General features: G+C 43.2%; 1 protein-coding gene across 5 annotated transcripts in view; it reads left to right on the forward strand.

The window, feature by feature from the left end:
• fgl1b (fibrinogen like 1B) overlaps positions 1–18,590 on the forward strand; it is a 30,683-nt gene extending 12,093 nt beyond the window's left edge. Inside the window, exons 5-12 of one of the 5 annotated variants that reach the window (XM_045210346.1) lie at positions 3,973–4,132; positions 5,497–5,594; positions 10,860–10,948; positions 12,492–12,508; positions 12,580–12,646; positions 12,820–12,945; positions 14,440–14,504; positions 18,089–18,590. In XM_045210346.1, coding sequence (XP_045066281.1) covers positions 3,973–4,132; positions 5,497–5,594; positions 10,860–10,948; positions 12,492–12,508; positions 12,580–12,646; positions 12,820–12,945; positions 14,440–14,504; positions 18,089–18,275 — 809 coding nt within the window. In that variant the 3' untranslated portion in view covers positions 18,276–18,590. The remainder of the gene's footprint in view (positions 1–3,972; positions 4,133–5,496; positions 5,595–10,859; positions 10,949–12,491; positions 12,509–12,579; positions 12,647–12,819; positions 12,946–14,439; positions 14,505–18,088) is intronic. The other 4 variants (XM_045210347.1, XM_045210348.1, XM_041870956.2 and 1 more) reach the window with 4 other exon arrangements.
• Positions 18,591–27,215: the final 8,625 nt, after the last annotated feature.

A 27,215-nucleotide genomic window follows, 5' to 3' on the forward strand; every position in this document is an offset into this window, starting at 1 on the left:
ATTAAGATGTTCTGTGATTGGCCAGGATTAAGGTGTTCTGTGATTAACAGGATGAAGGTGTTCTGTGATTGGCCAGGATTAAGGTGTTCTGTGATCTGCGTTTGGAATTTTTAAGCTTGATAGCATGATGTTTTCAAGGTGATTCATGTAGTAGTTCAATAACATTCAAGTAGTTTGCAGGTTGATTTCTGGTGTTTCCATTTCTGCCACTGTAGGCAGGTTGCTTATGAAATATAATGGCATATTGTTGAAGACCGGTCCACTACTCACAAATACGCAAGATTTTTATTACATATGGCAAAAAAAAAATTCAACAGTAATATAAACTTTCCAATATCGGATTCAGTATTGGCGGCCATATTGAATTATGTAAAAATAATAGTGGTGCCCCTTCTAATATAAATTAATGCATCCCAAGCTTGTATCTGCCGTGAAAGGGTTTTATCACTTTTTGACACTAAGACCTCTGCCTAGAGAGGCACCTCTGGTTCAGATCTGGTTCTGATAAAGACCCCTGCCTAGAGAGGCACCTCTGGTTCAGATCTGGTTCTGATAAAGGCCATTGAAACGTTAATAGGACTTACTAGAAGATGGCACTGACACACATGACAGCTCTGCTTCTAGCTCCTAAACAACTTTGCAGTATTTAGATTTTGTGTGTGTTATTTCTTACATTATTAGCCCAGAACGTTTTTTTGTGTTATTATTACATACAGCCGGAAATAACATTTGGATATCAGAGCAGCGATAACTCACCAGCATTATGACCAGGAACATGACTTTCCCGAATTGGATCCTTTGTTCATACCCCTCAGGGCAATTGAACTTATCCCAGAGGCTGCTCCAAGACGCTGCCGGCAGAGAAGAGGTATTCGGAGTGGACTTCTAGTCTGACTCAGGAGGCGTGCACACCATCCACCGCTTTCGAGTATATTACTCGATAATGTTCAGTCTCTGGACAATAAAGTAGATGAGCTCAGGGCGAGGATCTTCTTCCAGAGAGACATCAGGGACTGTAACATACTCTGTTTCACGGAATCAAGGCTCTCTCCGGATATACTGGCCCCGTCCATACAGCCAGCTGGGTTCTCAGTACATCACGCAGACAGGAATAAAAACTCTCCGGGAAGAAGAAAGGCGGTGGTGTTTCATGATTAACTACTCATGGTGTGATTGTGATAACATACAGAAACTCAAGTCTTTTTGTTCACCCGTCCTAGAATACCTCACAATCAAATGCCGACCGTATTACCTCCCAAGAGAATTCTCTTTGGTTATAGTCCCAGCCGTGTATATTCCCCCTCAAGCCGACACCACGACGACCCTCAAGGAACTACACTGGACTTTGTGCAAACTGGAAACCACATATCCTGAGGCCGCATTTATTGTAGCTGGGGATTTTAACAAAAGCAAATTTGAGGAAAATGCTACCGAAGTTCTGTCAACACATTGACTGTAGTACTCGCTCTGGAAAAACACTCGACCACTGTTACTCCCCCTTCCGGGACGCCTACAAGGCCCTCCCCCTTCCTCGCTTTGGCAAACCAGATCACGACTCAATTTCGCTCCTCCCTTCCTATAGGCAGAAACTCAAACAGGAAGTACCTGTGCTAAGGTCTATTCAACGCTGGTCTGACCAATCGGAATCCATGCTTCAAGATTGTTTTGATCACGCGGACTGGGATCTGTTCCGGTTAGTCTCTGAGAATAACATTGACGTATACACGGATACGGTGGCTGAGTTCATCAGGAAGTGTATAGGGGATGTTGTTCCCACTGTGACTATTAAATCCTACCCAAACCAGAAACCGTGGATAGATGGCAGCATTCGTGCAAAACTGAAGCACGAACCACCGCATTTAACCATGGCAAGGTGACTGGGAATATGGCAGAATACAAACAGTGTAGTTATTCCCTCCGTAAGGCAATCAAACAGGCAAAACATCAGTACAGAGACAAAGTGGAGTCGCAATTCAACGGCTCAGACACGAGACGTATGTGGCAGGGACTCCAGACAATCACGGATTACAAAAAGAAAACCAGCCACGTCGGCGACACTGACGTCTTGCTTCCGGACAAGCTAAACACCTTCTTCGCCCGCTTTGAGGATAACACAGTGCCACCGATGCGGCCCACAACCAAGGACTGTGCACTCTCCTTCTCCGTGGCCGACGTGAGTAAGAAATGTAAGCATGTTAACCCTCGCAAGGCTGCCGGCCCAGAAGGCATCCCTAGCCGCGTCCTCAGAGCATGCGCAGACCAGCTGGCTGGTGTGTTTACGGAAATATTCAATCTCTCCCTATCCCAGTCTGCTGTCCCCACTTGCTTCAAGATGACCACCATTGTTCCTGTACCCAAGAAAGCAAAGGTAACTGAACTAAATGACTATCGCCCCGTAGCACTCACTTCTGTCATCATAAAGTGCTTTGAGAGACTAGTCAAGGATCATATCACCTCTACCTTACCTGTCACCCTAGACCCACTTCAATTTGCTTACCGCCCCAATAGATCCACAGACGATGCAATCGCCATCTGCCCTATCCCATCTGGACAAGAGGAATACCTATGTAAGAATGCTGTTCATTGACTACAGCTCAGCCTTCAACACCATAGTACCCTCCAAGCTCATCATTAAGCCCGGGTCCCTGGGTCTGAACCCCGACCTATGCAACTGGGTCCTGGACTTCCTGACGGGCCGCCCCCAGGTGGTGGTTGTAGGAAATAACACCTCCACTTTGCTGATCCTCAACACTGGGGCCCCACAAGGGTGCGTGCTCAGCCCCCTCCTGTACTCCCTGTTCACCCATGACTGCGTGGCCAAGCACGCCTCCAACTCAATCATCAAGTTTCCAGACAACACAACTGTAGTAGGCCTGATTACCAACAATGACGAGAGCCTACAGGGAGGAGGTGAGGCCCTGGCGGAGTGGTGCCAGGAAAATAACCTCTCCCTGAACGTCAACAAAACAAAGGAGCTGATCGTGGACTTCACGAAAGAGGGAGCATGAGGGAGCACGCCCCTATCCACATCGACGGGACCCGCAGTGGAGAAGGTGGAAAGGTTCAAGTTCCTCTGCGTACACATCACCGACAATCTGAAATGGTCCACCCACACAGACATTGTGGTGAAGAAGGCGCAACAGCGCCTCTTCAACCTCAGGAGGCTGAAGAAATTTGGCTTGGCCCCTAAGACCCTCACAAACTTGTAGAGATACACAATTGAGAGCATCCTGTCAGGCTGTATCACCGCCTGGTACGGCAACTGCACTGCCCGCAACCGCAGGGCTCTCCAGAGGGTGGTGCGGTCTGCCGAACGCATTACCGGGGGCAAACTACCCGCCCTCCAAGACACCTACAGCACCCGATGTCACAGGAAGGCCAAAAAGATCATCAAGGATATCAACCACCCAAAGCACTGCCTGTTCACCCCGCTACCATTCAGAAGGCAAGGTCAGTACAGGTGCATCAAAGCTGGGACCGACTGAAAAACTGTTTCTATGTCAAGGCCATCAGACTGTTAAATAGCCATCACTAGCTGGCTACCTCCCGGTTACTCAACCCTGCACCTTAGAGGCTGCTGCCCTATGTACATAGACATGGAACACTAGTCACTTTAATAATGTTTACATACTGCTTTACTCATCTCATATGTATATACTGTATTCTATTCTACTGTATTTTAGTCAATGCCACTCCGACGTTGCTCATCCTAATATTTATATATTTATTAATTCCATTCTTTTACTTTTAGATGTGTGTGTGTTGTTGTGAATTGTTAGATACTACTGCACTGTTGGAGCGAGGAACACAAGCATTTCGCTATACCCGCAATAACATTGCTAAATATGTGTTTGTGACCAATAAAATGTGATTTGATTTGTTTAAATAAAATACTATGTTTTTAATGGTTAGTGAGTGTAAAATCTGCCTTCATCTATAGTAAACAGTGATAATCTGGAGTCTCTCCTCTAGACTGCTCTGAGCTGTTTGACAGACGGAGGCCAGGCTCCGGGTTTTACCGGATCAGACCTAGAGTGGATCAGGAGCCGGTCCTAGTCTACTGCGACATGGAGGATGGAGGGGGATGGACCGTTATTCAGCGACGAAGACACGGGAGGGTCGACTTCAACAGGTGTGTGTCTGTGTGTGTGCGTCCTTTGGGAAGCGGGCCTGTTTAAGATCAGCCAGTAGTAAATCACATCAGCACTGTGGCATTCAGCTACTAGCTACTGTGTGTTAGCGTAGCGACATAGAGACTGAACCAGTGAATGTTGTCTCCTCCATAGAGACTGAACCGGTGAATGTTGTCTCCTCCATGGAGACTGAACCAGTGAATGTTGTCTCCTCCATAGAGACTGAACCAGTGAATGTTGTCTCCTCCATAGAGACTGAACCAGTGAATGTTGTCTCCTCCATAGAGACTGAACCAGTGAATGTTGTCTCCTCCATAGAGACTGAACCGGTGAATGTTGTCTCCTCCATGGAGACTGAACCAGTGAATGTTGTCTCCTCCATAGAGACTGAACCAGTGAATGTTGTCTCCTCCATAGAGACTGAACCAGTGAATGTTGTCTCCTCCATAGAGACTGAACCAGTGAATGTTGTCTCCTCCATAGAGACTGAACCAGTGAATGTTGTCTCCTCCATAGAGACTGAACCAGTGAATGTTGTCTCCTCCATAGAGACTGAACCAGTGAATGTTGTCTCCTCCATAGAGACTGAACCAGTGAATGTTGTCTCCTCCATAGAGACTGAACCAGTGAATGTTGTCTCCTCCATAGAGACTGAACCAGTGAATGTTGTCTCCTCCATAGAGACTGAACCAGTGAATGTTGTCTCCTCCATAGAGACTGAACCAGTGAATGTTGTCTCCTCCATAGAGACTGAACCAGTGAATGTTGTCTCCTCCATAGAGACTGAACCAGTGAATGTTGTCTCCTCCATAGAGACTGAACCAGTGAATGTTCTCTCCTCCATAGAGACTGAACCAGTGAATGTTGTCTCCTCCATAGAGACTGAACCAGTGAATGTTCTCTCCTCCATAGAGACTGAACCAGTGAATGTTGTCTCCTCCATAGAGACTGAACCAGTGAATGTTGTCTCCTCCATAGAGACTGAACCAGTGAATGTTGTCTCCTCCATAGAGACTGAACCAGTGAATGTTGTCTCCTCCATAGAGACTGAACCAGTGAATGTTGTCTCCTCCATAGAGACTGAACCAGTGAATGTTGTCTCCTCCATAGAGACTGAACCAGTGAATGTTGTCTCCTCCATAGAGACTGAACCAGTGAATGTTGTCTCCTCCATAGAGACTGAACCAGTGAATGTTGTCTCCTCCATAGAGACTGAACCAGTGAATGTTGTCTCCTCCATAGAGACTGAACCAGTGAATGTTGTCTCCTCCATAGAGACTGAACCAGTGAATGTTGTCTCCTCCATAGAGACTGAACCAGTGAATGTTCTAGACTGAACCAGTGAATGTTCTCTCCTCCATAGAGACTGGGTGGACTACAGAGACGGGTTTGGAGACTTTAAGCTGTGGAACGATGAATTCTGGCTGGGCAATGAACACATCCATTCTCTGGTGAAAGATGGTAAGATCTGGGGCCATATGTAACCCTATGAGAGGCTTGATTCATACGGCTCCAGAACATATTCACTCCCTGGTTTTAGGGGTAGCAGGTAACCAAGCGGTTAAGAGCGTTGGGCCAGTAAGCGAGAAGTCACTGGTTCGAATCCCTGAGCCGGCAAGGTGAAAATATCTGCCATTCTGCCCTTGAGCAAGGCAGTTAACCCCCAAGCTGGTGACGTTGATCACCCCATACCTCTCTGATTCAGAGGGGTTGGGTTATTTGCGGACACATTTCGGTTGAATGCATTCAGTTGTGCAACTAATGAGGTATCCCCCTTCCCTTCCCCTCTAGAAGGTAAGACACATTAACTCAACAAGTGATGACTTCCTGTAACAGCTATGACTCAGACCTCGATCAACGGGAGCGTGGCAAAATCCCCAGGCAGTGATCACATGTGGGAGTGCTGATCTGTATCAAATCTCTCTGGTGCTAATAAACACTGGATCAAATCTCTTTAACCCTAATAAACACATTTTACATTTACATTTACATCATTTAGCAGACACTCTTATCCAGAGCGACTTACAGATTGGTGCATTCACCTTATAGCCAGTGGGATAACCACTTCACAATATGTTTTTTTTTCTTTCTTTGGGGTGGGGTAAGGGGGGGTAGAAGGATTACTTTATCCTATCCCAGGTATTCCTTAAAGAGGTGGGGTTTCAAGTGTCTCCGGAAGGTGGTGAGTGACTCCGCTGTCCTGGCGTCGTGAGGGAGCTTGTTCCACCATTGGGGTGCCAGAGCAGCGAACAGTTTTGACTGGGCTGAGTGGGAACTGTGCTTCCACAGACGTAGGGGGGCCAGCAGGCCAGAGGTGGATGACCGCAATGCCCTCGTTTGGGTGTAGGGACTGATCAGAGCCTGAAGGTACGGAGGTGCCGTTCCCCTCACAGCTCCGTAGGCAAGCACCATGGTCTTGTAGCAGATGCGAGCTTCAACTGGAAGCCAGTGGAGTGTGCGGAGGAGCGGGGTGATGTGAGAGAACTTGGGAAGGTTGAACACCAGACGGGCTGTGGCATTCTGGATGAGTTGTAGGGGTTTAATGGCACGGGCAGGGAGCCCAGCCAACAGCGAGTTGCAGTAATCCAGACGGGAGATGACAAGTGCCTGGATTAGGAACTGTGCCGCTTCCTGTGTAAGGCAGGGTCGTACTCTCCAAATGTTGTAGAGCATGAACCTACAGGATCGGGTCGACGCCTTGATGTTAGCGGAGAACGGCAGGGTGTTGTCCAGCGTCACGCCAAGGCTCTTCGCACTCTGGGAGGAGGACACAACGGAGTTGTCAACCGTGATGGCGAGATCATGGAACGGGCAGTCCTTCCCCGGGAAGAAGAGCAGCTCCGTCTTGCCGAGGTTCAGCTTGAGGTGGTGATCCATCATCCACACTGATATGTCTGCCAGACATGCAGAGATGTGATTCGCCACCTGGTTATCAGAAGGGGGAAAGGAGAAGATTAGATGTGTGTCGTCTGCGTAGCAATGATAGGAGAGGCCATGTGAGGATATGACAGAGCCAAGTGAATTGGTGTATAGCGAGAATAGGAGAGGGCCTAGAACTGAGCCCTGGGGGACACCAGTGGTGAGAGCACGTGGTGCGGAGACAGATTCTCACCACGCCACTTGGTAGGAGCGACCTGTCAGGTAGGACGCAATCCAAGAGTGAGCTGCGCCGGAGATGCCCAACTCGGAGAGGGTGGAGAGGAGGATCTGATGGTTCACAGTATCAAAGGCAGCAGACAGGTCTAGAAGGACAAGAGCAGAGGAGAGAGAGTTAGCTTTAGCAGTGCGGAGAGCCTCCGTGACACAGAGAAGAGCAGTCTCAGTTGAATGACCAGTCTTGAAACCTGACTGGTTTGGATCAAGAAGGTCATTCTGAGAGAGATAGCAAGAGAGTTGGCTAAAGACGGCACGCTCAAGAGTTTTGGAGAGAAAAGAAAGAAGGGATACTGGTCTGTAGTTGTTGACATCGGAGGGATCGAGTGTTGGTTTTTTGAGAAGGGGTGCAACTCTCGCTCTCTTGAAGACGGAAGGGACATAGCCAGTGGTCAAGGATGTGTTGATGAGCGAGGTGAGGTAAGTGAGAAGGTCACCGGAGATGGTCTGGAGAAGAGGGGATAGGGTCAAGCGGGCAGGTTGTTGGGCGGCCGGCCGTCACAAGTCGCAAGATTTCATCTGGAGAGAGAGGGAAGAAAGAAGTCAAAGCATAGGGTAGGGCAGTGTGAGCAGGACCAGCAGTGTCATTTGACTTAACAAACGAGGATCGTATGTCGTCAACCTTCTTTTCAAAATGGTTGATGAAGTCATCCACAGAGAGGGAGGAGGGGGGAGGGGGGGGGAGGATTCAGCAGGGAGGAGAAGGTGGCAAAGAGCTTCCTAGGGTTAGAGGCAGATGCTTGGAATTTACAGTGGTAGAAAGTGGCTTTAGCAGCAGAAACAGATGAAGAAAATGTAGAGAGGAGGGAGTGAAAAGATGCCAGGTCCGCAGGGAGTCTAGTTTTCCTCAATTTCCGCTCGGCTGCCCGGAGCCCTGTTCTGTGAGCTCGCAATGAGTCGTCAAACCACGGAGCAGGAGGGGAGGACTGAGCCGGCCGGGAGGATAGGGGACATAGAGAGTCAAAGGATGCAGAAAGGGAGTAGAGGAGGGTTGAGGAGGCAGAATCAGGAGATTGGAGGGAGAAGGTTTGAGCAGAGGGAAGAGATGATAGGATGGAAGAGGAGAGAGTAGCGGGAGAGAGAGAGCGAAGGTTGTGACGGCGCATTGCCATCTGAGTAGGGGCAGAGTGAGTAGTGTTGGAGGAGAGCGAGAGAGAAAAGGATACAAAGTAGTGGTCGGAGACATGGAGGTGAGTTTCAGTGAGATTAGTAGAAGAACAGCATCTAGTAAAGATGAGGTCAAGCGTATTGCCTGCCTTGTGAGTAGGGGGGACGGTGAGAGGGTGAGGTCAAAAGAGGAGAGGAGTGGAAAGGAGGCAGACAGAAATGAGTCAAAGGTAGACGTAGGGAGGTTAAAGTCACCCAGAACTGTGAGGGGTGAGCCATCCTCAGGAAAGGAACTTATCAAGGCGTCAAGCTCATTGATGAACTCTCCAAGGGAACCTGGAGGGCGATAAATGACAAGGATGTTAAGCTTGAATGGGCTAGTGACTGTGACAGCATGGAATTCAAATGAGAAGATAGACAGATGGGTCAGGGGAAAAAAAGAGACTGTCCACTTGGGAGAGATGAGGATTCCTGTGCCACCACCCCGCTGACCAGATGCTCTCGGGGTATGCGAGAACACATGGTCAGACGAGGAGAGAGCAGTAGGAGTAGCAGTGTTTTCAGTGGTAATCCATGTTTCCGTCAGCGCCAAGAAGTCGAGGGACTGGAGGGTAGCATAGACTGAGATGAACTCTGCCTTGTTGGCCGCAGAACGGCAGTTCCAGAGGCTGCCGGAGACCTGGAACTCCACGTGGGTCGTGGGTGCAGGGACCACCAGGTTAGAGAGGCAGCAGCCTCGCGGTGTGAGGCGTTTGTATAGTCTATGCGGAGAGGAGAGAACAGGGATAGATAGACACATAGTTGACAGGCTACAGAAAATGGCTACAATAATGCAAAGAATATTGGAATGAAATGAACTAAACATCTGGGAAAGGAGAGAGCGGGGCCTCCCTCACTTACGTTTCACTGAAACACCCAAATATAACTCTCCAACTTCCACCTCAGAAACTATAATTGTTGTAAACTACAGCGGTTCAATGTTTTCTAGGAATAGACTAACTTAGTTTATTCAGCTAGCTAACTTGGTACAGTATTCTTCCGTGAAAACCGTCCAGGGCACCTAGTCATATGACGCCACAGCCAACTAGCATGCCGGGCTCCAACAACACGGTTTAGCACCAATACTCGGCCACAACAAACCACCAGTGTGTCAACACGCCAAGCAGATCATTTGTGTCTCTGTCTAACGTTGTGGGTTAGTCCCGACAGCTTGAGCGAGTCCGTCATCAACTTATTCAGCCAGTTAGTTAGCTAGAATAGTTAGCATACTAGCTAGCCATTGCTTCCTGCCAACGCAGAAACCCGTCCTCCCACAGCATGAACACACAGAGAGAGCCAAGCTAACGTTAACTAGTCACCCATGTCCCGAATTCCCTTGAACGACTCTGACTACCAGTATGTAAAAACAAAACACAAATGTAGGTTATAACTTACCCCTAGCAGCTACTGTTAGCTAGCCAAGTGCAAAGCTAGTCACTGAATCGATTCAGCCAGTTTGCGTCTGTTCGCTAGGTCGTTCCAGCTATTGTTTAGTAGCTATCCAGGTAGCAACAAGCTAGCTACATTTCAAGCACAGTAGCCACTTACTACCTAACGTTAACGGTTCAGACAATGAGGTTAGAAAAACAGCTGAATGGTAGGCAGTTATTGTATGTAATTATTGTAGGCAGCTAGCTGGCGTAATTACAGGCACTCTCAGGCGTGAAACAACTATCCACAGTTGCTAATAGTTACCAGTAGCTGCCCGCTAGCTAGTCCAGGTAGTGGGTTAGCTAGCCTCGTGCTTCACCGGGCTCAGCCGAATACAAAATATACCTAAAATAATTACATACAATAACCTACGATAACTACCTACAATACCTAACTACAATCTAACTACATAGTTTAAGCTTTACTCAACACCATATAAGCCATATAAGCTAAGCTTACCTCCCGACAGAGAGAGACACAACCTCACCCGACGACGACCACTGGACATACCACTATGTTGTCATGTTGTCCTTCCGTGGCCTCCAACTTCCCTTCCTATCCTCACCCTTGACTCTAGGTTAACTAACTGGATCAAATCTCTTCAACACTAATAAACACTGGATCAAATCTCTCTGGCGCTAATAAACACTGGATCGAGATCGAGAGCAAGATACTTGAACAGGCTACTGATTATTATGTGATTGTGTGTGTTTGTAATAGTGTGTGTGTGTGTGTGTGTGTAATAACGTGTGTATAATAATTTTTCTGTAATAATGTGTGTGTGTGTGTGTGTGTGTAATAATGTGTGTGTGTGTGTAATAATGTGTGTGTGTGTGTGTGTGTGTGTGTGTGTGTGTGTGTGTGTAATAATGTGTGTGTGTGTGTCTGTAATAATGTGTGTGTGTGTGTGTGGGTGTGTGTGTGTAATAGTGTGTGTGTGTGTAATAATGTGTGTGTGTGTGTAATAATGTGTGTGTGTGTGTGTGTGTGTTTGAGGTGAGAACCTGGTGAAGATAGATCTGATGGACTGGAGTGGAGAGAAGACTCACGTCTACTACCAGAATTTCAGGATCACAGAGGAGAAGGTGAGACACTCAGACTGTGTATAGTCTGTGAATGGCAGGTAAAGTCAGTGTACTACTGATTCAACTCATTTCATCCTCTGTAGTAGCTGTGGAGGTTCTCTGTCAGGTGGACAGATAAAGTATTTAAAAGCCAGGTCTGTCTGACACAAGACATTTCAGCTTTTCATTTTAAATTAATTTGTACAAATTTCAGAAAAAATAATTCCACTTTGACATTATGGGGTACTGTGTGTAGGCCAGTGACAAAAAAACTCAATTTAAGCTATTTTAAATTCAGGTTGTAACACAACAAAATGTGGAAAAAGTCAAGGGGGATGAATACTTTGTGAAGGCATCTACTTTCTGTAGATGACACTTATTTTAGATCTATTTGACCTTATAATCACTGGAGACAAATGTGAAACCAGTCATATGGCAGCATATTGAAACATATTAACTTTCCCACAGTAAAGTACATGAAATGCTGAGCCATGATGCATAATTTAATTTGTACAGGCATTTAACTTGCAGGGATGGGCAACTCTCGAATGTCCTAATTATAGGCTACCCCGACTTTCTCTGTTTCCTATTTCTATCATGTTAAATATTAGCCACTATCAGTATCCACCGTCAGTAGGTCTAATAACCACACATATTCAACTGATAATTGACTGTTAGTTCCCTTCAGGTGGTATAACCTGCAGGGTACTACTGTACTCTACCCTTTACTATCTACCCCCTGTACCTCCCTCCCCTCCCTCCCTCCCTCCCCCCTCTCCTCACTCCCCTCCACTCTCCCCCTCCCTCTCTCCCTCCCTCCCATCTCTCCTCTCCCCTCCCTCCCTCCCTCCCATCTCTCCTCTCCCTCCCCCTTCTCCTCTCACTCCCCTCCACTCTCCCCCTCCCTCCCTCCCATCTCTCCTCTCCCTCCCCCTGTACCGCCCTCCCTCCCTCCCCCTTCCTCCCCCATCTCCCTCCCTCCCCCTCTCTTCTCTCCCTCCCCCTCCCTCCCTCCCATCTCTCCTCTCCCTCCCCCTTCCTCCCCCCTCTCCCTCCCTCCCCTCTCTTCTCTCCCTCCCTCCCCTCTCTTCTCTCCCTCCCTCCCCCTCCCTCCCTCCCTCCCCCTCTCTTCTCTCCCTCCCCTTCCCTCTCCCCTCCCCTCTCCTCTCACTTCCCTCCACTCTCTCTCTCCCTCCCTCCACTCTCTCTCTCTGGAGGGAGGCTAATCGTCTATGGTATGGTTTTTATTGTGGTGTTGGAGGCTAATCGTCTATGGTATGGTTTTTATTGTGGTGTTGGAGGCTAATCGTCTATGGTATGGTTTTTATTGTGGTGTTGGAGGCTAATCGTCTATGGTACGATGTGTATAGTGGTCTTGGAGGGAGGTTAATCGTCTATGGTATGGTTTTTATTGTGGTGTTGGAGGCTAATCGTCTATGGTACGATGTGTATAGTGGTCTTGGAGGGGAGGTTAATCGTCTATGGTACGATGTGTATAGTGGTCTTGGAGGGAGGCTGTACTGTAACCCTTACCGTTCCTCTCCTCTCCTCCCTTTATCCCCAGGATAGCTATCGTCTACGGTACGGTGTGTATAGTGGTCTTGGAGGGAGCCTGTACTGTAACCCTTACCGTTCCTCTCCTCTATCCCCAGGATAGCTATCGTCTACGGTACGGTGTGTATAGTGGTCTTGGAGGGGAGGCTAATCGTCTACGGTATGGTGTGTATAGTGGTCTTGGAGGGAGCCTGTACTGTAACCCTTACCGTTCCTCTCCTCTCCTCCCTTTATCCCCAGGATAGCTATCGTCTATGGTATGGTGTGTATAGTGGTCTTGGAGGGGAGGCTGTACTGTAACCCTTACCGTTCCTCTCCTCTCCTACCTTTATCCCCAGGATAGCTATCGTCTACGGTATGGTGTGTATAGTGGTCGTGGAGGGGATGCTTTATCTGGAGGAGGGCGGATGGTGGAGCAGTGGTCTGCCTCTCTCAGTGGGATGCAGTTCAGCACCAGAGACCAGGTTAGTCACAGCTAATCAATCAATCAATCATTCCCAGGTTAGTCACAGCTACTCAATCAATCATTCCCAGGTTAGTCACAGCTTCCTAATCAATCATTCCCAGGTTAGTCACAGCTTCCTAATCAATCAATCATTCCCAGGTTAGTCACAGCTTCCTAATCAATCATTCCCAGGTTAGTCACAGCTTCCTAATCAATCAATCATTCCCAGGTTAGTCACAGCTTCCTAATCAATCATTCCCAGGTTAGTCACAGCTTCCTAATCAATCATTCCCAGGTTAGTCACAGCTTCCTAATCAATCATTCCCAGGTTAGTCACAGCTACCTAATCAATCATTCCCAGGTTAGTCACAGCTTCCTAATCAATCATTCCCAGGTTAGTCACAGCTACCTAATCAATCATTCCCAGGTTAGTCACAGCTTCCTAATCAATCATTCCCAGGTTAGTCACAGCTAATCAATCAATCAATCATTCCCAGGTTAGTCACAGCTTCCTAATCAATCAATCCCAGGTTAGTCACAGCTTCCTAATCAATCATTCCCAGGTTAGTCACAGCTTCCTAATCAATCAATCATTCCCAGGTTAGTCACAGCTTCCTAATCAATCAATCCCAGGTTAGTCACAGCTTCCTAATCAATCATTCCCAGGTTAGTCACAGCTTCCTAATCAATCAATCATTCCCAGGTTAGTCAGAGCTTCCTAATCAATCAATCCCAGGTTAGTCACAGCTTCCTAATCAATCATTCCCAGGTTAGTCACAGCTTCCTAATCAATCATTCCCAGGTTAGTCACAGCTTCCTAATCAATCAATCCCAGGTTAGTCACAGCTTCCTAATCAATCATTCCCAGGTTAGTCACAGCTTCCTAATCAATCAATCATTCCCAGGTTAGTCAGAGCTTCCTAATCAATCAATCCCAGGTTAGTCACAGCTTCCTAATCAATCATTCCCAGGTTAGTCACAGCTTCCTAATCAATCATTCCCAGGTTAGTCACAGCTTCCTAATCAATCAATCCCAGGTTAGTCACAGCTTCCTAATCAATCATTCCCAGGTTAGTCACAGCTTCCTAATCAATCAATCCCAGGTTAGTCACAGCTTCCTAATCAATCATTCCCAGGTTAGTCACAGCTTCCTAATCAATCATTCCCAGGTTAGTCACAGCTTCCTAATCAATCATTCCCAGGTTAGTCACAGCTACCTAATCAATCATTCCCAGGTTAGTCACAGCTTCCTAATCAATCATTCCCAGGTTAGTCACAGCTACCTAATCAATCATTCCCAGGTTAGTCACAGCTGTTCCCTTCCAATATAAAGCCAGTATGTGATGAAGGCATTTCTTCTTCATGTGATTATTGTAGACACCTTTGGAGACACTCATAGTGTATTGAGCACCGTGAAATCACTCATAGTGTATTGAGCACAGTGAAAAGCACTACATTTTGGCAGTAAAAAGCACAATGTAATTGTAATGTTTTATCCTGACGATTCCTATAGGACCATGACCGCTATCTACAGGGCAGCTGTGCCCAGGAGAACAGAGGAGGGTGGTGGTATAACAGGTGGGTGAGGAGACTACCCCAGGAGAACAGAGGAGGGTGGTATATAACAGGTGGGTGAGGAGACTACCCCAGGAGAACAGAGGAGGGTGGTATATAACAGGTGGGTGAGGAGACTACCCCAGGAGAACAGAGGAGGGTGGTATATAACAGGTGGGTGAGGAGACTAATTCAGCCTGATGTCTCTCTACCTCTCTAGGCAAGTTTACAGGAAACACAGGCAGTAACGTTTCCCCGATCTAATGTTGCTGAGAATCTCCTCTTTCAGATGCTTTTGTTATGAGTCTGTGGTCTCAAAGGGCACTCTGACGTCAATTATGGGATGTGACCACGAAGAGGCAGACACAAGCCACTGGGCACAAACTGGTTGAATAAACATTGTTTCAACGTAATTCGTCAACATATTGATGGATTTGAAAAAAGTTATCAACATAAACTGTTGTTTTGAGGGTGAAATTTCAACTACAGAATTATGTCATCATGGTAACCAATTTTCAACATAGACAAAGCTTGTATAAAATATGTTCAATTTGTACCTTTGAAACAATGTCAGATCTTTAATGTTATATCCACTATCAGAATAATCCACTATCAGAATAAAACAATAGTCTGGGCAGCCCCTCCTCCATTTGGTCTCCCATCCTGGGTTTTAACCAATCCCTGCTTAGCTTTGATAGTTGTTACTGACTACTACCAATGTGCTATTGTCAATAATATAACAATAATAATAATAATAATAAGAAGAAGAATAATAATATGCCATTTAGCAGACGCTTTTATCCAAAGCGACTTACAGTCATGCGTGCATACATTTATTTATATTTTTTTGTGTGTATTGGTGGTCCCGGGGCTCGAACCCACTACCTTGGCGTTACAAGCGCCGTGCTCTACCAGCTGAGCTACAGAGAATGATTATTGAGAGAAGCTTAATAACTAAATACAGTGCCTTGCAAAAGTATTCATCCCCCTTGGTGTTTTTCCTATTTTGTTGCATTACAACCTGTAATTTAAATTGATTTTTATTTGGATTTCATGTAATGGACATACAAAAATAGTCCAAATTGGTGAAGTGAAATGAAAAAAATAACTTGTTTCAAACAATTCTAAAAAATTAAAAACGGAAAAGTGGTGCGTGCATATGTATTCACCCACTTTGCTATGAAGCCCCTAAATAAGATCTGGTGCAAACATTTACCTTCAGAAGTCACATAATTAGTTAAATAAAGTCCACCTGTGTGCAATCTAAGTGTCACATGATCTGTCACATGATCTCAGTGTATATATACACCTGTTCTGAAAGGCCCCAGAGTCTGCAACACCACTAAGCAAGGGGCACCACCAAGCAAGCGGCACCATGAAGACCAAGGAGCTCTCCAAACAGGTCAGGGACAAAGTTGTGGAGAAGTACAGATCAGGGTTATAACGAAATATCAGAAACTTTGAACATCCCACGGAGCACCATTTAATCCATTATAAAAAAATTGAAAGAATGGCACCACAACAAACCTGCCAAGAGATGGCCGCCCACCAAAACTCATGGACCAGGCAAGGAGGGCATTAATCAGAGAGGCAACAAAGAGACCAAATATAACCCTGAAGGAGCTGCAAAGCTCCACAGCGGAGATTGGAGTATCTGTCCATAGGACCACCTTAAGCCGTACACTCCACAGAGCTGGGCTTTATGGAAGAGTGGGCAGAAAAAAGCCATTGCTTAAAGAAAGAAATAAGCAAACACGTTTGGTGTTCGCCAAAAGGCATTTGGGAGACTCCCCAAACATATAGAAGAAGGTAATCTGGTCAGATGAGACTAAAATTGAGTTTTTTGGCCATCAAGGAAAACGCTATGTCTGGCACAAACCCAACACCTCTCATCACCCAGAGAACACCATCCCCACAGTGAAGCATGGTGGTGGCAGCATCATGTTGTGGGGATGTTTTTCATCGTCAGGGACTGGGAAACTGGTCAGAATTGAATAAATAATGGATGGCGCTAAATACAGGGACATTCTTGAGGGAAACCTGTTTCAGTCTTCCAGAGATTTGAGACTGGGACGGAGGTTTACCTTCCAGCAGGACAATGACCCTAAGCATACTGCTAAAGCAACACTCGAGTGGTTTAAGGGGAAACATTTAAATGTCTTGGAATGGCCTAGTCAAAGCCCAGACCTCAATCCAATTGAGAATCTGTGGTATGACTTAAAGATTGCTGTACCCCAGCGGAACCCATCCAACTTGAAGGAGCTGGAGCAGTTTTGCCTTGAAGAATGGGCAAAAATCCCAGTGGCTAGATGTGCCAAGCTTATAGAGACATACCCCAAGAGACTTGGGGGGGGAATAGTTATGCACACTCAAGTTTTCTGTTTTTTTTGTAAGCTTATGGACAACAATACATAGGCTTTTACTTCCAGCTTGTACATACTATATACATTTTATGGACACAGTATATTTTACAATTGTTATCTTTTGTTTGTTTTTAGTCCCATCCTTCAGCTCCATTTCAACCCCTCCCATCTATCGCTGAACACCCTCCAGTTTTGACTGTGCTGTGATGTTTCACAAAAGTTCTGAACCTTTCTATTCTCATAGTTTCTACAGATTGTAAATCAAAGATAAAAAATGTTGCTAAGAGTATTGTTATATTATTGATCAATTGACTTACTTTTTAAATCGCCCAGTAGTGCTATTTGCAGAGTTAGCTCCAGATACAGTTGAAGTCTGAAGTTTACATACACCTTAGCCAAATACATTTAAACTCAGTTTTTCACAATTCCTGACATTTAATCCTAGTACAAATTCCCTGTTTTAGGTCAGTTAGGATCACCACTTTATTTTAAGAATGTGAAATGTCAGAAATTAAGCTTTTATTTCTTTCATCAAATTCCAAGTGGGGTCAGAAGTTTACATTTGAAGTCAAAAGTTTCGGGTAGCCTTCCACAAGCTGGGTGAATTTTGGCCCATTCCTCCTGACAGAGCTGGTGTAACTGAGTCAGGTTTGTAGGCCTCCTTGCTTGCACACACTTTTTCAGTTCTGCCCACATATTTTCTACAGGATTGAGGTCAGGGCTTTGTGATGGCCACTCCAATACCTTGACTTTGTTGTCCTTAAGCCATTTTGCCACAACATTGGAAGTATGCTTGGGATCATTGTCCATTTGGAAGACCCATTTACGACCAAGCTTTAACTTCCTGACTGATGCCTTGAGATGTTGCTTCAATATATCCACATAATGTTCCTTCCTCATGATGCCATCTATTTTGTGAAGTGCACCAGTCCCTCCTGCAGCAAAGCACCCCCACAGCATGATGCTGCCACCCCCGTGCTTCACGGTTGGGATGGTGTTCTTCGGCTTGCAAGTGCCCCCTTTTTCCTCCAAACATAACGATGGTCATTATGGCCAAACAGTTCTACTTTTGTTTCATCAGACCAGAGGACATTTCTCCACAAAAGTATGTCCCACTCTGTGTATCCCTCTAGATGTTGCTTACTATCTCTTGGCTGCACTTGATAAGCTGTAACACTGTAATGTATTTCTCTCGCTCTGTACTCAGAACTCAGTACATGTTTTGTGTTTCACCTGTCTCTCCAGGTGTCATGCAGCCAACCTGAATGGGAAGTTCTACCGCGGCGGAGTCTACAAGGGTCTCTATGACAACGGTGTGGTGTGGGGCACCTGGAGAGGCCTGTGGTACTCCCTACGACACACCACCATCAAACTACGGCCCCTGCTCTCCCTGGACAGCCTGGCAGGCAGTGGATCAGGGCCCGACGGGTAGAGACTCCAGGAAACTCCCAGGCTTCAGCCAGCGCTAGGCCTCAACACATGGAGCCAATCAACCACCGAACCACCTGCAGTAGAAAGGATTAGAGGCAACTAGTCAGGCTTTAAAAAACATTTTGTTAAAACATATTTTCATTTATTGCTTGTTATTTTCACATCTTTTGTCAAATTCTTTGTAAATATATCAAATATTAGTAGGACTTTGTCTTTCCAGTTTCCTAGTATAGTTGAGACATTAAGCTCACAGCAGGGGAATTATATAGTTCAGACGTATATGATTTGAACTAAATGCAATCATGCAATAATAATAAATGAGCATTCTAAACTAACACGGCTCCCTGATGTTTACAGCTGATCAACCTGAATTAAACACTCTAATACTGTAGTAGAAGAAACAGTATAGTACTACAGTCTGTAGTAGAAGAAACAGTATAGTACTACAGTCTGTAGTAGAATAAACAGTATAGTACTACAGTCTGTAGTAAATTAAACAGTATAGTACTACAGTCTGTAGTAAATTAAACAGTATAGTACTACAGTCTGTAGTAAATTAAACAGTATAGTACTACAGTCTGTAGTAAATTAAACAGTATAGTACTACAGTCTGTAGTAAATTAAACAGTATAGTACTACAGTCTGTAGTAAATTAAACAGTATAGTACTACAGTCTGTAGTAAATTAAACAGTATAGTACTACAGTCTGTAGTAAATTAAACAGTATAGTACTACAGTCTGCAGTAAATTAAACAGTATAGTACTACAGTCTGTAGTAAATTAAACAGTATAGTACTACAGTCTGTGCCGAATACAAAAACAATAAACCAGTACATAGAAAAGATGCTTGAAAGGTGACAATACAAGCCGCCATCTTGTAAAAGGTGGAAAGTTATCTTTGGGTAACAGCTTAGAGTATACATTCACATAGTCCCTGAACCATACACACACACATGAATCACCCATAACTGTAATGAGCAATACAAACACATCAATCAAATGTAATACATTTAATACTCACATGATATGGCCTCATTAGACAGAGCCCACTCCACAATGTAGGACAGTAACTGTGATTAATAGAGATATTGGCCACCCTTGGAACATTCAGGGTGGAACAGTCAGGTTAAAATAGTCAGATTAAAACAGTCAGGTTAAAATAGTCAGGTTAAAATAGTCAGGTTAAAACAGTCAGGTTAAAACAGTCAGATAAAATAGTCAGGTTAAAACAGTCAGGGTGAAACAGTCAGGTTAAAATAGTCAGGCTGAAACAGTCAGGGTGGAATAGTCAGGTTAAAACAGTCAGGTTGGAACATTCAGGTTAAAATAGTCAGGGCGGAATAGTCAGGGTGGAACAGTCAGGGCGGAATAGTCAGGTTAAAACAGTCAGGCTGAAACAGTCAGGGTGGAATAGTCAGGTTAAAATAGTCAGGTTAAAATAGTCAGATAAAATAGGCAGGTCAAAACAGTCAGGGTGAAACAGTCAGGTTGGAACATTCAGGGTGGACTAGTCGGGTTAAAACAGTCAGGTTAAAATAGTCAGGTTGGAACATTCAGGGTGGAATAGTCAGGTTACAACAGTCAGGGTGGAACAGTCAGGTTAAAACAGTCAGGTTAAAACAATCAGGTTGGAACAATCAGGGTTGAATAGTCAGGTTAAAATAGTCAGGGTAAAATAGTCAGGTTAAAATAGTCAGGATGGAACATTCAGGGTGGAATAGTCAGGTTAAAATAGTCAGGTTGGAACATTCAGGGTGGAATAGTCAGGTTAAAATAGTCAGGTTGGAACATTCAGGTTAAAACAGTCAGTCAGGTTGAAATAGTCGGGTTAAAACAGTCAGGTTAAAACAGTCAATCAGGTTGAAACAGTCAACTTTAAACAGTCAGGTTAAAATAGTCAGGTTGGAACATTCAGGGTGGAATAGTCAGGTTAAAACAGTCAGGTTAAAACAGTCAGTCAGGTTAAAACAGTCAATTGAAACAGTCAGGTTAAAACAGTCAGCCAGGTTAAAATAGTCAGGTTAAAATAGTCAGGTTAAAACAGTCAGTCAGGTTAAAATAGTCAGGTTAAAACAGTCAGTCAGGTTAAAACAGTCAGTCAGGTTAAAACAGTCAGTCAGGTTAAAACAGTCAGGTTAAAACAGCCAGGTTGAAACAGTCAGGTTAAAACAGTTAGTCAGGTTATTAAAAAAGTCAGGTTAAAACAGTCAGTCAGGTTAAAACAGTCAGGTTAAAACAGTCAGTCAGGTTAAAATAGTCAGGTTAAAACAGTCAGTCAGGTTAAAACAGTCAGTCAGGTTAAAACAGTCAGTCAGGTTAAAACAGTCAGGTTAAAACAGTCAGTCAGGTTAAAACAGTCAGTCAGGTTAAAACAGTCAGCCAGGTTAAATCAGTCAGGTTCAAATAGTCAGATTAAAACAGTCAGTCAGGTTAAAACAGTCAGGTTGAAACAGTCAGGTTAAAACAGTCAGTCAGGTTAAAATAGTCAGGTTAAAACAGTCAGTCGGGTTAAAATAGTAAGGTTAAAACAGTCAGGTTAAGCAGTCAGTCAGTTTAAAATAGTCAGGTTAAAACAGTCAGTCAGGTTAAAACAGTCAGTCAGGTTAAAACAGTCAGGTTGAAACAGTCAGTCAGGTTGAAACAGTCAACTTAAAACAGTCAGGTTGAAACAGTCAGGTTAAAATAGTCAGTCAGGTTAAAATAGTCAGGTTAAAACAGTCAATCAGGTTAAAACAGTCAGGTTAAAACAGTCAGTCAGGTTAAAATAGTCAGGTTAAAACAGTCAGTCAGGCTAAAATAGTCAGGTTAAAACAGTCAGTCAGGTTAAAACAGTCAGTCAGGTTAAAACAGTCAGGTTGAAACAGTCAGGTTAAAACAGTCAGCCAGGTTAAAATAGTCAGGTTAAAATAGTCAGGTTAAAACAGTCAGTCAGGTTAAAATAGGCAGGTTAAAACAATCAGTCAGGTTCAAATAGTCAGATTAAAACAGTCAGTCAGGTTAAAACAGTCAGGTTGAAACAGTCAGGTTAAAACAGTCAGTCATGTTAAAATAGTCAGGTTAAAACATTCAGTCAGGTTAAAACTGTCAGGTTAAAACAGTCAGTCAGGTTAATATAGTCAGGTTAAAACAGTCAGTCAGGTTAAAACAGTCAGGTTAAAACAGTCAGTCAGGTTGAAACAGTCAACTTAAAACAGTCAGGTTGAAACAGTCAGGCTAAAACAGTCAGTCAGGTTAAAATAGTCAGGTTGAAACAGTCAGGTTAAAACAGTCAGCCAGGTTAAAATAGTCAGGTTAAAACAGTCAGTCAGGTTAAAATAGTCAGGTTAAAACAGTCAGATTAAAACAATCAGTCAGGTTCAAATAGTCAGATTAAAACAGTCAGTCGGGTTAAAACAGTCAGGTTGAAACAGTCAGGTTAAAACAGTCAGTCAGGTTGAAACAGCCAGGTTATAACAGTCAGTTGGGTTAAAATAGTCAGGTTAAAACAGTCAGGTTAAAACAGTCAGTCAGGTTAATACAGTCAGTCAGGTTAAAACAGTCAGTCAGGTTAAAACAGTCAGGTTGAAACAGTCAGTCAGGTTGAAACAGTCAGGTTGAAACAGTCAGGTTAAAATAGTCAGTCAGGTTAAAACAGTCAGGTTAAAACAGTCAGCCAGGTTAAAATAGTCAGGTTAAAACAGTCAATCAGGTTAAAACAGTCAGTCAGGTTAAAATAGTCAGGTTAAAACAGTCAGTCAGGCTAAAATAGTCAGGTTAAAACAGTCAGGTTGAAACAGTCAGGTTAAAACAGTCAGCCTGGTTAAAATAGTCAGGTTAAAACATTCAGTCAGGTTAAAAAAGTCAGGTTAAAACAGTCAGTCAGGTTAATATAGTCAGGTTAAAACAGTCAGTCAGGTTAAAACAGTCAGGTTAAAACAGTCAGTCAGGTTGAAACAGTCAACTTAAAACAGTCAGGTTGAAACAGTCAGGCTAAAACAGTCAGTCAGGTTAAAATAGTCAGGTTGAAACAGTCAGGTTAAAACAGTCAGCCAGGTTAAAATAGTCAGGTTAAAACAGTCAGTCAGGTTAAAATAGTCAGGTTAAAACAGTCAGATTAAAACAATCAGTCAGGTTCAAATAGTCAGATTAAAACAGTCAGTCAGGTTAAAACAGTCAGGTTGAAACAGTCAGGTTAAAACAGTCAGTCAGGTTGAAACAGCCAGGTTATAACAGTCAGTTGGGTTAAAATAGTCGGGTTAAAACAGTCAGGTTAAAACAGTCAGTCAGGTTAAAACAGTCAGTCAGGTTAAAACAGTCAGGTTGAAACAGTCAGTCAGGTTGAAACAGTCAGGTTGAAATAGTCAACTTAAAACAGTCAGGTTGAAACAGTCAGGTTAAAATAGTCAGTCAGGTTAAAACAGTCAGGTTGAAACAGTCAGGTTAAAACAGTCAGCCAGGTTAAAATAGTCAGGTTAAAACAGTCAATCAGGTTAAAACAGTCAGTCAGGTTAAAATAGTCAGGTTAAAACAGTCAGTCAGGCTAAAATAGTCAGGTTAAAACAGTCAGGTTGAAACAGTCAGGTTAAAACAGTCAGCCTGGTTAAAATAGTCAGGTTAAAACATTCAGTCAGGTTAAAAAAGTCAGGTTAAAACAGTCAGTCAGGTTAATATAGTCAGGTTAAAACAGTCAGTCAGGTTAAAACAGTCAGGTTAAAACAGTCAGTCAGGTTGAAACAGTCAACTTTAAACAGTCAGGTTAAAATAGTCAGGTTGGAACATTCAGGGTGGAATAGTCAGGTTAAAACAGTCAGGTTAAAACAGTCAGTCAGGTTAAAACAGTCAATTGAAACAGTCAGGTTAAAACAGTCAGCCAGGTTAAAATAGTCAGGTTAAAATAGTCAGGTTAAAACAGTCAGTCAGGTTAAAATAGTCAGGTTAAAACAGTCAGTCAGGTTAAAACAGTCAGTCAGGTTAAAACAGTCAGTCAGGTTAAAACAGTCAGGTTAAAACAGCCAGGTTGAAACAGTCAGGTTAAAACAGTTAGTCAGGTTATTAAAAAAGTCAGGTTAAAACAGTCAGTCAGGTTAAAACAGTCAGGTTAAAACAGTCAGTCAGGTTAAAATAGTCAGGTTAAAACAGTCAGTCAGGTTAAAACAGTCAGTCAGGTTAAAACAGTCAGTCAGGTTAAAACAGTCAGTCAGGTTAAAACAGTCAGTCAGGTTAAAACAGTCAGCCAGGTTAAATCAGTCAGGTTCAAATAGTCAGATTAAAACAGTCAGTCAGGTTAAAACAGTCAGGTTGAAACAGTCAGGTTAAAACAGTCAGTCAGGTTAAAATAGTCAGGTTAAAACAGTCAGTCAGGTTGAAACAGCCAGGTTAAAACAGTCAGTCGGGTTAAAATAGTAAGGTTAAAACAGTCAGGTTAAGCAGTCAGTCAGTTTAAAATAGTCAGGTTAAAACAGTCAGTCAGGTTAAAACAGTCAGTCAGGTTAAAACAGTCAGGTTGAAACAGTCAGTCAGGTTGAAACAGTCAACTTAAAACAGTCAGGTTGAAACAGTCAGGTTAAAATAGTCAGTCAGGTTAAAATAGTCAGGTTAAAACAGTCAATCAGGTTAAAACAGTCAGGTTAAAACAGTCAGTCAGGTTAAAATAGTCAGGTTAAAACAGTCAGTCAGGCTAAAATAGTCAGGTTAAAACAGTCAGTCAGGTTAAAACAGTCAGTCAGGTTAAAACAGTCAGGTTGAAACAGTCAGGTTAAAACAGTCAGCCAGGTTAAAATAGTAAGTTTAAAATAGTCAGGTTAAAACAGTCAGTCAGGTTAAAATAGGCAGGTTAAAACAATCAGTCAGGTTCAAATAGTCAGATTAAAACAGTCAGTCAGGTTAAAACAGTCAGGTTGAAACAGTCAGGTTAAAACAGTCAGTCATGTTAAAATAGTCAGGTTAAAACATTCAGTCAGGTTAAAACTGTCAGGTTAAAACAGTCAGTCAGGTTAATATAGTCAGGTTAAAACAGTCAGTCAGGTTAAAACAGTCAGGTTAAAACAGTCAGTCAGGTTGAAACAGTCAACTTAAAACAGTCAGGTTGAAACAGTCAGGCTAAAACAGTCAGTCAGGTTAAAATAGTCAGGTTGAAACAGTCAGGTTAAAACAGTCAGCCAGGTTAAAATAGTCAGGTTAAAACAGTCAGTCAGGTTAAAATAGTCAGGTTAAAACAGTCAGATTAAAACAATCAGTCAGGTTCAAATAGTCAGATTAAAACAGTCAGTCAGGTTAAAACAGTCAGGTTGAAACAGTCAGGTTAAAACAGTCAGTCAGGTTGAAACAGCCAGGTTATAACAGTCAGTTGGGTTAAAATAGTCAGGTTAAAACAGTCAGGTTAAAACAGTCAGTCAGGTTAAAACAGTCAGGTTAAAACAGTCAGTCAGGTTAAAACAGTCAGTCAGGTTAAAACAGTCAGCCAGGTTAAATCAGTCAGGTTCAAATAGTCAGATTAAAACAGTCAGTCAGGTTAAAACAGTCAGGTTGAAACAGTCAGGTTAAAACAGTCAGTCAGGTTAAAATAGTCAGGTTAAAACAGTCAGTCGGGTTAAAATAGTAAGGTTAAAACAGTCAGGTTAAGCAGTCAGTCAGTTTAAAATAGTCAGGTTAAAACAGTCAGTCAGGTTAAAACAGTCAGTCAGGTTAAAACAGTCAGGTTGAAACAGTCAGTCAGGTTGAAACAGTCAACTTAAAACAGTCAGGTTGAAACAGTCAGGTTAAAATAGTCAGTCAGGTTAAAATAGTCAGGTTAAAACAGTCAATCAGGTTAAAACAGTCAGGTTAAAACAGTCAGTCAGGTTAAAATAGTCAGGTTAAAACAGTCAGTCAGGCTAAAATAGTCAGGTTAAAACAGTCAGTCAGGTTAAAACAGTCAGTCAGGTTAAAACAGTCAGGTTGAAACAGTCAGGTTAAAACAGTCAGCCAGGTTAAAATAGTCAGGTTAAAATAGTCAGGTTAAAACAGTCAGTCAGGTTAAAATAGGCAGGTTAAAACAATCAGTCAGGTTCAAATAGTCAGATTAAAACAGTCAGTCAGGTTAAAACAGTCAGGTTGAAACAGTCAGGTTAAAACAGTCAGTCATGTTAAAATAGTCAGGTTAAAACATTCAGTCAGGTTAAAACTGTCAGGTTAAAACAGTCAGTCAGGTTAATATAGTCAGGTTAAAACAGTCAGTCAGGTTAAAACAGTCAGGTTAAAACAGTCAGTCAGGTTGAAACAGTCAACTTAAAACAGTCAGGTTGAAACAGTCAGGCTAAAACAGTCAGTCAGGTTAAAATAGTCAGGTTGAAACAGTCAGGTTAAAACAGTCAGCCAGGTTAAAATAGTCAGGTTAAAACAGTCAGTCAGGTTAAAATAGTCAGGTTAAAACAGTCAGATTAAAACAATCAGTCAGGTTCAAATAGTCAGATTAAAACAGTCAGTCAGGTTAAAACAGTCAGGTTGAAACAGTCAGGTTAAAACAGTCAGTCAGGTTGAAACAGCCAGGTTATAACAGTCAGTTGGGTTAAAATAGTCAGGTTAAAACAGTCAGGTTAAAACAGTCAGTCAGGTTAATACAGTCAGTCAGGTTAAAACAGTCAGTCAGGTTAAAACAGTCAGGTTGAAACAGTCAGTCAGGTTGAAACAGTCAGGTTGAAACAGTCAGGTTAAAATAGTCAGTCAGGTTAAAACAGTCAGGTTAAAACAGTCAGCCAGGTTAAAATAGTCAGGTTAAAACAGTCAATCAGGTTAAAACAGTCAGTCAGGTTAAAATAGTCAGGTTAAAACAGTCAGTCAGGCTAAAATAGTCAGGTTAAAACAGTCAGGTTGAAACAGTCAGGTTAAAACAGTCAGCCTGGTTAAAATAGTCAGGTTAAAACATTCAGTCAGGTTAAAAAAGTCAGGTTAAAACAGTCAGTCAGGTTAATATAGTCAGGTTAAAACAGTCAGTCAGGTTAAAACAGTCAGGTTAAAACAGTCAGTCAGGTTGAAACAGTCAACTTAAAACAGTCAGGTTGAAACAGTCAGGCTAAAACAGTCAGTCAGGTTAAAATAGTCAGGTTGAAACAGTCAGGTTAAAACAGTCAGCCAGGTTAAAATAGTCAGGTTAAAACAGTCAGTCAGGTTAAAATAGTCAGGTTAAAACAGTCAGATTAAAACAATCAGTCAGGTTCAAATAGTCAGATTAAAACAGTCAGTCAGGTTAAAACAGTCAGGTTGAAACAGTCAGGTTAAAACAGTCAGTCAGGTTGAAACAGCCAGGTTATAACAGTCAGTTGGGTTAAAATAGTCAGGTTAAAACAGTCAGGTTAAAACAGTCAGTCAGGTTAAAACAGTCAGTCAGGTTAAAACAGTCAGGTTGAAACAGTCAGTCAGGTTGAAACAGTCAGGTTGAAATAGTCAACTTAAAACAGTCAGGTTGAAACAGTCAGGTTAAAATAGTCAGTCAGGTTAAAACAGTCAGGTTGAAACAGTCAGGTTAAAACAGTCAGCCAGGTTAAAATAGTCAGGTTAAAACAGTCAATCAGGTTAAAACAGTCAGTCAGGTTAAAATAGTCAGGTTAAAACAGTCAGTCAGGCTAAAATAGTCAGGTTAAAACAGTCAGGTTGAAACAGTCAGGTTAAAACAGTCAGCCTGGTTAAAATAGTCAGGTTAAAACATTCAGTCAGGTTAAAAAAGTCAGGTTAAAACAGTCAGTCAGGTTAATATAGTCAGGTTAAAACAGTCAGTCAGGTTAAAACAGTCAGGTTAAAACAGTCAGTCAGGTTGAAACAGTCAACTTTAAACAGTCAGGTTAAAATAGTCAGGTTGGAACATTCAGGGTGGAATAGTCAGGTTAAAACAGTCAGGTTAAAACAGTCAGTCAGGTTAAAACAGTCAATTGAAACAGTCAGGTTAAAACAGTCAGCCAGGTTAAAATAGTCAGGTTAAAATAGTCAG

Source organism: Coregonus clupeaformis, chromosome 34 (assembly GCF_020615455.1).
Source record: "Coregonus clupeaformis isolate EN_2021a chromosome 34, ASM2061545v1, whole genome shotgun sequence".
Taxonomy (NCBI): domain Eukaryota; kingdom Metazoa; phylum Chordata; class Actinopteri; order Salmoniformes; family Salmonidae; genus Coregonus; species Coregonus clupeaformis.